A 16,844-nucleotide genomic window follows, 5' to 3' on the forward strand; every position below is an offset into this window, starting at 1 on the left:
ATAATAATAATACAGCTGATGCCATCTGTCGGCAGAAGAAACACTATCAACTGGCTGGTCAACAGAAGCCATAAGATACAGCTTACGCCATCTGTTGACATCAAATTACACCTATAACAAATTACCCCACAAAATACAACTAGCGCCATCTCTATTTTTTCCAACGCACTATAAATAGCCAAACTGCAACCCATAAGGCGGGTTGTTGTGCTCGGGTAGGAGGTTCCTAGCTCCGCCCACAGATGGTATGGGGTGCATAATAAATGGCATATCATTGGTAGAAACTCTTTGTTGACATTCACACAACAGCCAATCACAGGAAAGGATCAGCTAAAGGCTCCATCCACTTAATAAATCATATTTATTCAGCACACCATCCTTGCTTATGACATTCTGCTTCAACTTTAATCTATCTAAAAAGTGAAATGTTAAGTATTTAAAAGTATTAATATAGTGATAATTAAATACTGCAGGATGTAACGGGTGTTACAGAAACATGGGCTGGCTACCTGACTTGTGACGTCATCAGTGGGAGTTGCCTCACACAAATAATGATACGCTGCTCTGCCCTCTTATTCGAGTAAATTATTCAGTTAGATGGAGATTTCTGTCAGGTGCAAAAGAGAAATTATTGTTCTTTTTCACAACAACCTTGTTGTTGTGCACAAGGACCTATTTCTTAGTTTAAATTTTATTCATAAAAGAGTGTTGGTATTCCCCGCAACAGCCAATCACAGGAAGGTATTCCTGGAAGCTCCGCCTCCTTATGGACTCGATCAGCACATCGCTCTAGCTCATGGCTCGCTGTTTCATCTCTTGTATATACAAAATATGACTTTTTTCAATTACTGTTATAATTAATAATAGGATATAAAAGCTTTACACAAAATGGCTAAATTCTGCCATTAAATGGACTCTGTCTGGTTTACATACAAACATACACCAATTTATTACCATTCATCCATTATTAATTTCAAATGTAATGTATACTGTCTAGTTTTTTCCTCTCGCCATTACTTGGTGCAATATTTGAAAGTTGTCTATTTATTTATCGATCTATCTATTATCTTGTATTTATATTTACAAGTTTCTGTGCTTGGAAGAAAACTCTGCATTGAATTGGAATTTATTAAATAATATTATTTAGTATAAATAATATATACAATTATTATTAATTACAAACATTTATAGCTTAGTTACTTTCATGTAACTCGCAATTGTACATTCTTGACATTAATAGCCCAAATTAGCACATTTTGCTTTTAAATTAGCCCAAAAAGTAGCAAGTAGCGAAATAAAAAGTTTGGGAGCGCGGGGCTCTCAAAAGTAGCCCAATTCGCTATTTGTAGCCCAATCTGGAAACACTGGTTGGTACCCGAGGGGGGGTATGTCTTCGTACAGGAGACGATTCGATGTAGTTCGTTTTTTTGTTGTTAAAACCATATGTATAGTTAGGTTAGGTTAGGTTGGTTTGGGTTAAGTTAGATTAGGTTGGTTTGGAGTTAATTTAGTTTAGGTTGGGTTAAGTTAGATAGTTTTCAAAATCCGTTGGCGTAAGGTTTTGTGTACGAAATGACTTATATCCGTGGTTGAGTACTCTGAAATTACCTGTATTCACCTAATTGTGCTTGCGGGGGTTGTGCTCTGCTCTTCCAGCTCGCCTCTCAACTGTAATTACCTGCGTAATTACCTAAGTGTTGAAACTATACTAATCTGTTAGTATATTACGTTAGGAAAGTCATTTTTGTTATATTAAATGTTAGAAGTTTTCATTCTCTGGTTTTTACCCACAAGTCTCATACCATAGAGGGCACAAGCAGTTTGTTCTGTTAGTTTTGTCTTATTAATGTGCGATTGGCACAACACCAGCCAGAATAGCCACTGCTCTATTACAGAATCTCGTCACAATATAGATCTATAGATAGACACAGGCTTCCTGTCCCAGACAAGACAAAATGTGTTGATATTACATTTTGTGACCCCGTTGACATTTTGTCAATCACAGGTGAGTCGCCATCGTTTGTTGACGTCCGTGTGTGTACTCGTGGCCTGACAGCTGATGGTTATATAACCACGATCGTCGTCGCCCCTAAATCAACACAACAACATGGTTATATAAATAAATAAATATTTATTCAGGTAAGGTACATACATACAAGGTAGGATACAAAAGTTGATGGATTTATAGATAGAGCTGGTATATACAATGCCTAGAGCCACTATTACACAAAGCGTTTCGGGCAGGAAACTAAGACTATAACTTAATACTAGTTGCTGTGTCTTGGGCTGACAGGTGTTGGTTGCTGTGTCCTGGGCTGACAGGTGTTGTGTACTGCACACGTGGCCTGACACCTGGGTGCAGGTGTGCTGGCACTCCCTCACACTGCTCTGCTTCACTCGGTGTCTCCCGTATAACTTGCTGTGAACGGTGAGTTCCTGATATTTTTTCTTGCTTGATTCACAATGAATTACTGTGTATAAAACTATACGATGACTGCAAGCTAACATATACCCTGTGTGAATACTATAGTATTATAAGTAATGTTGTTAGTAGCGATGGGACTTTATATACCAGCAATATTCACATATGGTATATGTTAGTTTGCAGTCACCGTACAGTTTTATACATGTAATTCATTGTATCGGGGGTACAGGCAGCCAGTGTATATTTATATGTTAGGTTTATATGAAAGGAACCCCCAAGGTCGAATTACTGACTTCCTCCCCCAGGATGCAATCTCACAAGCTGACTAATTCCTGGATATCTATTTACTGCTAGGTGAACAGACACATTAGGTGATGGGAAACACATCTGACCATTTTTGTTCTGCCTGGGATTCGAACCCAGACTTCTTGCTTGTGAGTTGAGAATGAACCTGACTGTACAGTACATGGTACAGTATATTTACTAATATTATGATGATGATACCTGCTTGATACCTGCTTGATGGGGTTCTGGGAGTTCTTCTACTGCCCAAGCCCGGCTCGAGGCCAGGCTCGACTTGTGAAAGTTTAGTCCACCAGGCTGTTGCTTGGAGCGGCCCGCAGGCCCACATACCCACCACGACCAAACCACACCTCAAAAGATGCAAAAGTGACAACGTTTCTGTCCGTCCTGGACCATTATCAAATTGTGGGATAGAAGACTCTCCTTTCACACGACTTGATAATGGTCCAGGATGGACTGAAATGTTGTCTCTTCTCCATCTTCTGAGATGTGGTTTGATCATCATTTCTTCAGCTGCGTTATCGTGACTCATCGTCTGCTAATATTATTTTTAAATGCAAATTGAACACCAATATTGTAACCTTAATTAAATGATCAGATACCGGCGACTTTTGCCATAAAGTTTATTTTTTGTTATAAATAGCATATTTAATGAATCTAGGATGGATATTTGTGATTATTTTTATCTGCAAAATAGTTATATTTAATCCTATACTGTATATAGAAAGGCTATTTTCATCCATTCTTAAAGTCCTCATTAAAATAATTATGTAATGTTATATATTTTGTACCTGACTTTCTTTTCCTCTTTATTTTCCAACAGACATTAATGATGGCATTATCAGATTACAAGGATCTGGTTGCAACAGTTGCAACTATAGTTACTATTATCCAATTTTTAAGTGGAACTGACATCTGTCGCAAGATCATCAAACAATCATCAACTGGAAATATTTCGGGATTCCCCTTCATTGGAGGAGTTTTTTGTGCGAGGTAAATAACATAAATTTTTAAACTTGAATGAGCATGATCAATGTAAATTTACCTAGAATTAAGGATAATATCAAATGTAAAGAAAATAATAATTGCCTTGTATTCTGCACTGGTGATGTATTGTACAGTACTGTACTTAAAAAAAACTTGATAAGTGTACATGTTTAATTATTCAACCAGTGTTTGCAATGCTACTTCAGAGTTAATATGTGATGTAAACAAGGCTAATGGCTGTAATGTTTGGGTAGGTGCCAATTTATTGAGTAAATCCCTTCTTCCCTTTTACCCTTTCTTCAGATCCCTGAGAAAACACTCATAGGATTGACACTGATAAATGGCAGAAGTGAACATTGTTGGGCAGCCCTCAGTAACACTCTTGTACATTGGCTCTGGCACAACAGAGAAAAACAAAACTGGACTTGCTCATGCCTACTGAACATTAAATGAAGCAAAGTAATCTATGTATCTTGATAACAAAGAAAAGATGGAATTAAGGAAACTAAATTTGTATGAAATTATGTACCTATACTGTACATGAGATTCTATTTCCTCTTTGTGCAAGTATACTGTTATTGCTACCTTCATTGCTAATACAGTACTGTATATCTATGGCTAATATTCTGGCTCAGGGTTTCTGGCAGTTTAACCTGATGTTGGCTCCTGTTTATCTCTGATGTTCTATTCTCTGGCTGGGCCGGTTTGGTTCTTGGGGTGCCTTTCCAGTCACAGAGTTCCTCTTTCTCCGAGCCCCATGTTTCGGCCTTCTCAATCCATAGGTCAACCTCTTTGTTTCTTTACTAATCACTTTCAGCCTAAAGATGGTATCCTAATCTGAGACACCATTGGGAGTTTGCACTGGTGGAGCTACCAAGAGCCAGCCCAGAAATCGAGCATTCAGTGCAACGAGATGTCCTTTCTGGGCAGTTTCAGTAACTCTCTGTACCTGACCTTCTTTCCCATGGGAATGGTGTATGAATTAAAGGTGTTGATCCAGTCCATTACAGTATTCATGTAATTTTTTACAGCACGTGGCTTACATACGGTCTGCTGCTGGGTGATGTATCGATCAGTGTGACTAATACAGTGGGCCTTCTCCTGCAGGTACGATTTGACATTTTGTTGCTTCAATTTTAATGTGTAGTGCATCTTTGGTAATTTGTTTGATATGTGGGGAGGGGAATTGTGTGACAAGCTAAAGTGTCTAGAGCCTATTAACTGTCACTAACAAAAACATGTCAGCAGGCAGTTTAGGTTACAATATGCAGGTCAGATGAACAGGTAGACAATATGCAGGTCAGATGAACAGGTAGACAATATGCAGGTCAGATGAACAGGTAGACAATATGCAGGTCAGATGAACAGGTAGACAAGTAACAGAGAGGAGTAGAGGAACCTTGGAGAGAGAGCCGCATATTTCATAACTAGTGGGTACCCAGCTGCACTTGGGTCTCCCTCCCTTTCCTCCCCTCTCGAAGGGGAGAGTGAACCAATGGTTCACTCTCATACGAAGGTAACAGTGAAACCCAATGTGTTGTGTCCAGCATGAACACTTGGTCTGGACCAAAACTCCAAGGAGTTGCAAATGTGTTGGGAACCTAAAGAAGTGCTTCAAGAAAATTTATCTTGGTTTCCTTGGTTTAAATATGAGAATTTTTTAAGACATTTGTGGATTACCAAATTCACTGAACCTTAATATGTGTAAACTATGATGTAATGCACGAGAAATAGTAATCGGTGACCTTTATCTTTAGAGTTAATGCCTGTTTGTAACTAAATTTTTTTGTTTAAATGTTTTAAGACAATTTTTTCTCCTCTGCTGCAGAGATGAGAATGTATAAGGTAGGTTTATGATTTCTCCTAAGAATGCATATTAGTGAAGTTTATAGTTTTCACAATTTGCAGCAAATGCTATCAGAAACTGAGTATCTTAACATTTATTTTAATACTGTAATACTGAGTTGTGTTAAATGCAGCACTTTGCTTCACATTCTGATGATGCTAATTGTTATCTGATATTTTTAATGCTCGGCAGTGCCAACATAAACCATAATGTGTGTTTGTAACCTGGATTTACCATCCTCCATATGAGTTTGTTGTCTCATCTTCCTTTGGATGGTACTTATCAGGACTTGCTTTGGTACCTACTAGGAAACCGTGATTGTGTCCAGATCGGATTCATCGTCCTTTGCATATTGGTCAGATTCTGCTTCATGGCTGTGGAGCGAAGTCCTGCTTTTATCTTGACTGGACATTAATTCTTATTTCTTAATATTGTTTATCATTTATTGTTACAGTATTTATTTGTCATGATATAATAACCCTTAAACTACTGTCATTCTCAAATGATAGACCAACAGTGTCATTTGTTAGTGATAATAGGTGATAGCTGGGCTCCAGGCCAGGCTTGGGGAGTAGAACAACTCCCAGAACCCATCCAGGTGTAGGTAATTACTTTGGTAATTACACACATACACATAATTTAAAAAAAAAACAAGCTTGTTGAGTACTCTGGTGCATTGCATGCAGATACACTGTGTATGAAAGGATAACAATTTTGTTAAAGCAGTACAGGTAATTGTAATAGCAAGATGCCACGAGTTCCAGTTACTGAAAAAAAGCAGTGCAGAAAGGCCACAGGGGACAAATGCTTCACAAATAAGATGGTAATGGGTTGAATGAGCTTCAAAAGGCAGTGTATGTATGTGCTCAAGTCACTGAATGCTTGAAAACATTGATAAAAGAAAATTGTATTCCTTGAACATAGCTCCTAATACACTGACTACAAGCAGATGATCACAAATGTGTGCACAGTGGTAGATGATAGAAATGTACTTCAAGAGAAAGTACAAAAGTGCCCCAAAACCACTGAAGACTACAAATATTTCTGCTAAACTAAATGAAGCGAGACCACGACAAGTATGATTGTGTGTTGTACTGCATCTATAAATTGGTGTTCTTGCATATATGACTACTTTTTCTGCATAATATTTTTGAAACCCAAATATTATAGAACAAACTTACCAATTATGAAATTTTGTGTTTTGCAGGCAAGTTACCTGTTCATCTATGTGAAATACTGTATTCTTCCGGTGTCGTGGCATGCCACAAGGAGGCAAATGTTGCTGTTCTTCTCTGCTATTTTCATTGTACAGTATTATGTGTTCTTCTCAGGTAAATTTATTTTCAGTTAAGTAATTTCCTTTCTAAATATATTACAGTACTACAATATACCGTACCATAATTTTATATATTATAGGACTCTGAAGGGACACCATATAAATTTTTGCTAAATTTAGTTTTGTCAAGTAATAATAATTCATTATGTTGGGGGACATGCAGCCGGTTTATACATACAGTACACTTTAGGCTTATGCCCTGCTATATCTAGATACAGTATATTGAACTGCATAGTCTGAATGGGGTCTAACAAGATTAAGTTGAAGAATAAAATTTTCTTATTTTTCTATTTTCTTAAAACTAACATTTCCATTATAAATGCTAATGATTTAATTTTAGTTATTATGAACATTTAATACATTAAATTCCCAGTTCAAGATTTCCACTAATGATACAATTTTTTAATTTCAACATTGTCCACCTGATCTGGTGATGCACTTTACCATTTCTTAATTTAGTAACAAAAGTTTGTACTGTGGATATGAATACTGTCTGCATATTTATTGAAACATTTATTTTATGTTTCCAGGCACAAATGCAGAGGTGATCAAGTACCATGTTGGCTTGATGTGTTGTGCTGCAAGTATCATCTTTTGTGCATCTCCTCTGATATCACTGAAGGATGTCTTCCACACCCAGAGCACAGAGATGCTGCCATTCCCACTCATCTTTGCAACCTTCGTCATGGCCGGACTTTGGTGGCTATACGGAATTATTATTCAAAATAACTTTGTCCAGTATCCAAATATGATTGGGTGTATCCTTGCAGGTTTACAACTGCTTCTCTTCATTGTGTATCCAAGCAAGGGAAAAGGTAACTAGTCTCAAGCTTGCTCTTCTGCTCAGGCCCCTTTTACTTAATTCTTATATAAGTCGCTTATCGTATATTAAAATTAGAATAAGCGGGTTCAGATATATAATAAGCTTGTGCGATCTTGCTCTTTTAAGATATTATTTTGTAATGTTCCATGTATGGTATGGAATAAATTGCACAAATAGGTCCTTACTCATGAGAATAAGATGTACTGTACCTCGTCCATTGGCGTTTAGACTCCAATAAAAAAAAAATTTTGGGGGGTACTTTGTATTTAGAACCTTCAGTAATATTCTTATTAAAGATAGTCAGTACTTAGTTAAAATATTATACAAAATCAATCTCTTGCACATATATATATATATATGTTTGGGATGTAAGTTCTCATTCATATTTTATATTTTTATATACAGTGTTAGTTTTGATCTTGCTAGAAGTAGCATAACTGGGTCTGGAGTTTTATCAGTCATCTACTTGAAATTTACAGTTATGTTTACGCCATGATTTTCAAACAAGTTCTCTAAACTCCGTTATGAATTAAATGTACAGTACAGTATGTATTTTCCCCTCGGCCACTTTTAGATAGAGGCCATATTTGTGGGTGTGTGTTTACCTACATTTATATATGTAGGCTCATTTATAGCCATTTTGTAAGTCATGCATACATTGCAGTATGCCTAAAATTTTAGCCATATACAGTACAGTACTGTACAATCAAATTGTGTTCTGGTTTTTTGTTGGTCACACTCTGACTAGTCGATGAGGCATACTTATATTAGTCAGTCATACTGTAATGTACTTGGTCTATTTTAGATAGGCCTTACACTCATAAGTGTTCTCTGAAATATATACTCGTATATGGCTACAATTACGTATATTCATACTGCAATCAAGTGGATGTTCTGGTTTTGCTGGTCACATTCCAACTATAGCCAATGTGGCTTAGTTATATTGGTCACAGTCATACTGTATAGTGTTCGGTGCTCTTGGTGAGAGACCCTTCTTTCCTTACTCTTAATTATGTACGCCATCTGAATTTTTTATTCTCCCATTATTATTTTTCAGTTTAATTTATCTTCGTTATAGACTCGGAGGAAATTTTCATGATTTTTCTGCATTTTATGTGCCTTATTCTGTCTTGGAGCTCCCTTTCCTTGGTAATATAATCTTGTATAAAATGATTCTAGGTTTTTGGATACCTTCAGATCTTGCAAAATATTCAAAGAACTCTTGTAAATTTTTTTACCAAAGAATTCCATGTATAGTACTTGCTCTAGTTTAGGTTTTGCATAGATACAGGTGTCATCGTTTGCTTAGCCTGTTCTCAGAGTGTACAAATTGTATGGAATGTGCATATAAATCTATAAAAATATTTGTAAACTTTAACATTCCATTCAGTCAATGACAGTGTACACAATTCCTATGTTATACTGCATATTGCTTGGGAACCAACCTGACCAACACACATCCAAAATGCTGCAATGGATATTAGATATGACAAGATTAAAATTCTTTACCCTAAAAAGTTGTGATGTCTGAAGTAGCTTCACTTTTTCTACTTAGGAGTAGAAAAAGTGAAGCTACATCAACAGTAATATTTAAAAACTTAGTCTGCATGTGAAGTGAAATTTGGAGATGATTATTTACCTACTGACAGTTTAGAATCCCAATACAAAGGTAAACTAAATGTGCCTGTCAAATATATTGATTGCAAGTGAAACATTTCCAAAGCTGATAAGATGCCAATATGGTCACACACAGAGATCACACTAACGTGATGCATCAAATGAACAAATCCACAAGGGCCGTGACGAAAATTCGAACCTGCGTCCGGGAGCATCCTTAACCCTGTTGTAGCTCAGTCGATTATGGCAGTGTCTGGGATGCTCCCGGACGCAGGTTAGAATCCTCGTCACGGCCCTTGTGGATTTGTTCATGCCAATATGGTAGTACGAGTTAGTATAGGTGGCTTACTGCACATTCCATTCACAATATATGTCGAGTCAGTACAAATTTAATGAAAACAACAGTATGCAGACAAATTGGGGTCCATTTGTTTTCCTTAATAAAGATCAATCCAACCACTGCAAATAAACATTTTCCCATACTGTCAAAACCTGTTTGTAATAAACTTTTTGAAAATATGGAAACTATATTATTGAAACAGGAAGGATGAGGATTCAACACTCATACATGCTACAATTAATCTTTGAACAGCGTGTTCAAAGATTAATTTGGTACATATGCCATGTACCATTCCTGCATAGCGTATGCAATAATGTTCAATGATGCATACACTATGTACCATTCCTGAATTTCTTACCTTTGTTCAACCAGCAGTAATTGGGTATCCTGAAAAGGTATTAGCTAATAATGTTCTGGGAATATCAGGCAAGGTGATACGGAATATCCAAATGAGCTATGGAGAGTGGGGCTGGGGGGAGCTTTTGGCTTACATACAATTTGTAGGACTTTGCTGATGTACCCTTTAATTATTAAATATAAAATTATACTGAACACTGAATTGCCAAATAAATAGGAAAACAAACATCTTATCGTTATCCTAATATGATGGGATAACGATATGAATATCCTAATGTGTCTGTGTGGTATGCAAACCTTCCATTTAACTCATGAATGCCAAATTGGGTTCAAAAGGCCACAAGGTTCCATAACAGTTTGCTTTACGTAAGAGTACAGCAATGAGGATAAATAAAATATGCTAAAATATGAAACGAAAACTAAAAATGTTTAAACTTTTTCTTTATATGAAAAGGAAATAGTACGCAGCCTGAGACTTGGCACTAATAATGGGTAATTCACTTTTTTTAAAGTTTATGGAAAATGAAGAATTTCCTAGCTTTTGTATATATTGAAGTGTAAAGTACCATACATTAGAACATCCGTTTTCATATTTTAGTTTTCAGTGTAGAAAAATTTAACGCTGCCATAATTATTCCTTCGCTAAGAGAGCTGAAGAGTAATATGATCTAATATTTCCTAACTAACATAAATTATAAATATTTCGAATTGAGCTCTACACAGGTATTAACTATTAGTATTAACTGCACTATCTTGTGTTTCACTTGTATGCAACCTTCTTCCTATCCTTAAACTTGTGTATTCTGGTTAAATTCTAGTTTAAACTCTTGATAAATAAAATTTCAATTACCAACCTCATGATATTGAGTGACGTGAAAAGAAATGAAAAAGTTCTTAATTTCCAGGTTTGATGTATCAGGTTGATGGAAGAAATGGTGAAATTCAAAAACTTGCAAGTGAGACTATTGAAGCATAGTAAAGTAACAAGTGCGATGCTGTTTTAAGACAAAATCTGACATTAGGCATCCTTCTGTCAATTGAAAAATCACCCAAAAAAACATTTCACTATTGTAAACAGCCTATATTATTTATTATTATTTATATATATATGTATATATATATATAATCATTTCATATATCATATATATCTTCATATATAATCATTTAGATTTATTTATTTTATATTTTATTGGCAGAACAGTACACTACTTTTACTATATTTAAATCATCTGATGAAAATGCAGACGAGGAGTCACAATAACGTGGCTGAAATATGTTGACCAAACCACACACTAGAAAGTGAAGGGACGACGACATTGCGGTCCATCCTGGACCATTCTCAAGTCGACTTGAGAATGGTCCAGGATGGACCAAAACGTCATCGTCCCTTCACTTTCTAGTGTGTGGTTTGGTCAACAATTCTGAAAATGGTTACTCACTTGATTTTGACAGAAGTAATTTTTTTATTATTATTAATATATATACTGTATACAAGAGTTCTTACATTCTTGTATAGCCACTAATATGCATAGCATTTTGGGCAAGTCCTTAATTCTAATTTTCACGCACACATCCCCAGGAAGCAACCTAGCAGCTGTTTAACTCCCAGGTACCTATTTACTGCTAGGTATCAGGGTAAAAGAAACTCTGCTCATTTGTTTCCGCCTTCCACCGGGGATCGAACCCGGACCCTTAGGACTATGAACCCTGAGCACTGTCCACTCAGCCATCAAGCCCCATAAATGCAATGCAGATCAATATTAAACATCACATTTAATATAACATCTTGCACAAAAAAGTGCTAATTATAAAAAAAAATCAACTTTAGTAACCTTGGGGTTATGTGTACTATACTGTATTAATAGATTGGCAACAAGAAGGAAAGAATAAAATATTTTTCATTCTAATTGCGTACAATTAAGACAAAAGTGGACATGGTTTTTCTACTTCGTTAATTTTTATGCAACCAAAAGTATTCTTGAAGAGAATAAGGGTGTTATTCAGGGCTTAGGCTAAGTATGAGAACCAGTTGGATTATTCAGCATCATGTTTTCCATAGAACACTGTCTGCCAATTGTTTTGCATCCAGGTCCCCAATTACTGCTAGGTACAAAAATTATTAGATCATGCCTTATCATTCCACCCTACCCAGTGTTCAAACCTAATAATTTTTACTTGCGACTCAATGAATGAAAGTGCTAACCACTAAACACAACAAAATTGGACATGTTAAGTAAACGGTTAGACAAGTTCATGCAGGAAGTGCCAGAACAGCGGGTTTGTAACGAATATGGGCATGTGAGCTATTCCAAGCAAATCTGCTGGACCAAGTTATAAGTCAAACCTTGCCCCAGGCTAGACTTAGGGAGTAGAATAATTCCAAAAATGCATAAGTATACTATGGGAGGAGCACAGCCATTGTTACCTACTCATGGTGCTCCCGGGGTAATGCTAACAACAGCAGCAATATATGCAACGTTGCAAAACCTAACTGATTTCAGTAGTTTTGGGATAGCTTGGCACTGAATAACTAGACTATTCCTGTACCTGGCTCAAAGCCTAAATCAACATAAATAACAAATAATTGTGTCCGTTTGCATGTGTTTTGGTTTGAATATCATTGATGGGTCACTTATTTTGAATACTATAGCACTTCAATATACCTGGAGAATTTTAATGCCTTAAATTTTATATACACTAGGGATTGAGTGTAGTCTGGAAGGGCTGTTGTCTGTACAAGTTACCCCCTTGCAACATAGGGCAATGGTCAGAATCTTCCAAGTTGGAATACTATTTTTTTTTTTAGCATTCTTTTAAGGGTACAAGATTTTATTATGTACAAAGCAAGGCATTTCTTGAGAAATTGCTATGCAGTATAACAACATTAGTGTTTGAAAAGTTTAACACTACAGTACTATATACCCAGGAAGAGTTCTTTGTAAATAAAAATACATCTTTATGCAGATGAAGCATCATAATAACGTAGCTGATAAATGTTGACAAAATCACACTAGAAATTGAAGAGACGACGACATTTCGGTCCGTCCTGGACCATCGACTTGATAATGGACCAGGACGGACTGAAATGTTGTCGTCTCTTCAATTTCTAGTGTGTGGTTTGGTCAACATTCATCTTTATTATCAGATGTACAGTATTCTAAAATTTTCAGGTTCCTGATATAATTTTTCTCAGGTTTGTGTGTGCACAGGTTGGTTCCACTTTGTTAACAAATGACAGTACAAAAATACACACACAGATTCGCACACATTCATGCATATTCATGTGTATGCACACTCAAAAAAATTTCAAATTTTTTCACTCACACCAAGCTGACTGTTAACTTGAAAGTACCGTGTGGTTAAGACACCTATTTGTTGGTTTTCTTTTGCTGATCTTTGTATGAATTACTTTCTAGTATTTTTGTTTAGTGATGCAGTATACTTTAGCCAACATAAAAAGCATTAATTAACAAAATACGTGATTATAGATATTTTTGGTATAGGATTTCTAATGCTTAATTAGGTTTCACATGTTCATGCTGTATGGTAAAGCAAAATCTGTGTAAAATAACAATGCAATTTCATGTAAACATAATCAAAAATTGGTTAAAGTTTGCTTTGTATCACTTTCATAATTACAATATGCAAAATATACTTTAAAGCAATGAATCCTAAATCTTTCTGGGGGGAGCCTCGGAGGCCTTCCCCGGAGCCTCCGCGTCTTGCCCAGAAAATGGCGTTTCATTACATTCAACGCTGGTTTTATAGTATTCTTTTACGTACTGGTACTTTTGTTTCAATTAAATACCGATTTCATGCACCATGTAGATGGCAACAGAGAGAATAAACTGTGTTACCACCAGTTGACTGCTCATTTTGAAACCATGCATGTTGTGTGTGTGTTGTTACAACAGCCGCAAGGTACATACAATTATTTTATATCTTGGAGAAGTCCTCAAAGATATATTTTTATGTAGAATCATCTTTTAATTTTTTTTTTTTTTAAACCTAAAGCATACTTTACATACAAATTTAATTTTTGTCATTCACAGACTTACACTTTGCTAAATCCCCAGTGTTGATAGATCATTCACTGATACTTACCTTCATGTTTATTGTGGCTAACACTTGCTGACTTTCCAGGTGAGCTCATGGGAGAAGCAAGAATAATGTAAGATTCCCAGCATATTCTGACATCTGGCCAAAGGTCAGGCAACCTCCCTGGGAGATGTTTTTGTGTCTTGTAGCTCAATGCTCACACTTTCTCAGACATGGCAATATCCAGCATCAACTTGTCAGTTTGCTATAACACCATGACCAAGAGTGAAGTATGTGTAGTGATCTATGATATTAAGAAGAAAAAACAGATTTTGGTAAAATACCAAGTATGCTTCCTGGTACTTTAAAAAATGAATTTACTGTACTGGCACTCCATACAATTAATATTTTGCATTTATAATTTAAGCTTGCACAGTTTTATTTATTTATATAATTAATAACATATGTATACATATACAAACACATATATCTTGTGCCCGTAATTAGAAAAACATAGTCGTCTATCGAATCTGTGATCTGAACCTAAATAGTAAATATATAGTAGGCATACATCAGTCATAAGAGACTATGGCGTTGCGTTCTGGTTGTCGATCTGGAGTGGCCTCTCCAGGGTGCAAAGCCAGGTTAGGTTCCATTTAGGTACCTAGGTTAGGTTAGGTTAGGTTAGGTATAAATCCATTAAAGTAATTTGTGGTCAACATTCAAAGATATGCGGGTTTGTATGACAATGACATTAGTTTTTAAAAGTTCACGAGGTCTCACTAGTGTTTTTGGACACCTCTAGTATATTTATTGTATTTAAATACTTATTTTATTTTGTTATACAAAATAAGGCATTGAAGATAAAATGCTTATTTCTGATAAAATCCCACTTTCCTCCTGGGACATTGCACACCCCAGCCTGGGTCAGCGCAACTTCCCATCACACAAGGCACCCGAGGTCTTTTTTAAATGCCCCCACTGGATCAAAGTAGGAGATACACTGAAAAATGTTCAATCTAGCCCTGAATGAAATTACTCTATGCAATACTCAAAATCATAAAGACTGCCAAACACTGCTCTGCTGCTGCTAACGACCACTAACTAGATGGCCACCACCCAACACCAGGTAGCAGCACTGGTAGCATAAACAGTCACCTAGCTATTGGAGCTAACTTTGTGTCATTCACTTCAAGGGAGGAAGGGAGGGTATGGGAGAAACCAAGTGAATAGCTCAGGAGAATTTCCTCTACACAATGGACTCTTTTTAAACATAGGCTACTTAGTTGCTCCCTTATGCAAGCATCACCACAAGCACACAAAAAGACAAGAAATGTAAACAGTAAGACAGAAAAGTTACTTGAGCCACAGAAGGGCTTGGAAGATATAGTGATGAGAACCACAACATTGGAGATATTTAGGGCCTGACCCTATGATGACGAGGAGAAACGTCTTGACACAACACATACTGAAGATAAAAACCTATAGTGTAGGGGTACATGAAACTAGGCAAAACTATGGTTTGTCCTCCAAAATCCCATGGTACAGTTATCAGGATATACAGGGATGGAGAAGAATGCCTTGAGCATAGCAGTGTCACATAAATAGAGCCTTTGTTGACTGAGCTTCACATATTCCATGTTACTCAAGACAGGCAGACAAGCCTTAAAATAAGAACGCATGGTCTGCAGTTTGAGGAAGAGCACAGCAAATGCTGAAATGCCTGAAGATGCCAGCAGAGAGCAGGCACATGATGTGATGGACAGATGGCTACACTAACCAAGCCTTACACAAGAATATAGCCCCACCAGAAGGAAGGAATCTCATTTTTTGCCAGGAAGAAGTGGGTTAAGGTGAAGGCAGACCATGATGCCCATCAATAGCCAATAGGCCAACAGTAACAATCTCTAAAGTCAGAGCCTCGAATGACTAACACCTCAAAGTGAAAAAGACATGAAAACTTAACAGAGTAATAAGGTGGGGTTCCAAGAGTGTATTATAAGGATGGAGGTGGAAGAAATGCACACTCTAGTTTAAGAAACTGTAGAGATGAGATATCGAGACAATACCTAGTAGAAGCAGTTGCAGTGCCATTTTATAAGATGCAATGAAGTTAATCTTAAGACATCACTGAGAAAAGCCAGGTGAGGAATAAAACTATAGGAATCTCAAAGGTGGTGGAAGATCATCAGAGAGACTGGAAGAGTTCACAAACCTCTGACTGCCAATTTTCTGTATGACAACTGGACCCGTGACTGGAGACAGGCAGGGACAATGAATGCAAAAGGCCATAACGAAGGCTGAACCACTCACATAGTGGTTCAGTGGAGCTAACAGAAGCACACGACCCACAAAAGTACCCAACTTTGCCATCTAGGGCTCTTATGTCGAATGGAGGTTTGAATTCTTTGCCGAATCTGGTCTTAATGTTTTGGATGGCGGTGATTTTTAGAACTTCCTTCAGAATGGATTTTGGATCATACCTCTTAAACTACTGTACCTGTAGTAATTTTAGCTAGTTTAAAAAATAATAATAAATAAATATGAAACCAATGTAACAGTTTGGTTTGATATGTGGGACAGTCATTTATTTTCAATAAGAAAACATGACCAGTTTTCATCTGGGTTTCATTCAGTATAATCATATCACCTTAAACATTTTCCTGTATAAATTAAACCATTATTTATTATAGTTACCTAAATGCTGTACATTATTCCAATTGTGTGTAATAAAATTCTTCATCCTTGAATGCATTCTATTTTTCCAACAAG

General features: G+C 36.5%; 2 protein-coding genes across 3 annotated transcripts in view; one reads left to right on the forward strand and one right to left on the reverse strand.

Moving 5' to 3' along the window:
* The first annotated feature begins 1,277 nt into the window (after positions 1–1,277).
* LOC123772122 (sugar transporter SWEET1) lies at positions 1,278–16,822 on the forward strand. 2 transcript variants are annotated; one of them, XM_045765118.2, is made up of 7 exons: positions 1,278–2,139; positions 2,294–2,428; positions 3,552–3,721; positions 4,747–4,822; positions 6,769–6,892; positions 7,428–7,712; positions 14,178–16,822. In XM_045765118.2, the coding sequence occupies exons 3-7, from the start codon at positions 3,558–3,560 to the stop codon at positions 14,207–14,209; spliced, it is 681 nt and encodes a 226-aa protein (XP_045621074.1). In that variant the 5' UTR covers positions 1,278–2,139; positions 2,294–2,428; positions 3,552–3,557; the 3' UTR covers positions 14,210–16,822. The 2 variants fall into 2 exon arrangements, with proteins under 2 accessions (XP_045621074.1, XP_045621073.1); XM_045765117.2 differs by lacking the exon at positions 14,178–16,822 and adding an exon at positions 10,940–13,896 and having other exon boundaries at positions 1,283–2,139.
* The window catches only part of Tbcd (tubulin folding cofactor D), a 45,822-nt gene continuing 43,213 nt past the window's right edge, over positions 14,236–16,844 (reverse strand). Inside the window, exon 23 of the mRNA XM_045765105.2 lies at positions 14,236–14,376. Within this exon, the coding sequence (XP_045621061.2) occupies positions 14,330–14,376 (47 nt within the window). The 3' untranslated portion in view covers positions 14,236–14,329. The remainder of the gene's footprint in view (positions 14,377–16,844) is intronic.

Source organism: Procambarus clarkii, chromosome 69, assembly GCF_040958095.1.
Source record: "Procambarus clarkii isolate CNS0578487 chromosome 69, FALCON_Pclarkii_2.0, whole genome shotgun sequence".
Classification (NCBI taxonomy): domain Eukaryota; kingdom Metazoa; phylum Arthropoda; class Malacostraca; order Decapoda; family Cambaridae; genus Procambarus; species Procambarus clarkii.

Bases quoted from the DNA above. Each gene is read 5' to 3' on its own strand.
- LOC123772122 (XM_045765117.2), top strand. From the start codon at position 3,558: ATGATGGCATTATCAGATTACAAGGATCTGGTTGCAACAGTTGCAACT. The intron at 3,722-4,746 runs GTAAATAACATA...AATTTTTTACAG, and splicing joins GGAGGAGTTTTTTGTGCGAG to CACGTGGCTTACATACGGTC. The intron at 4,823-6,768 runs GTACGATTTGAC...TGTGTTTTGCAG, and splicing joins CAGTGGGCCTTCTCCTGCAG to GCAAGTTACCTGTTCATCTA.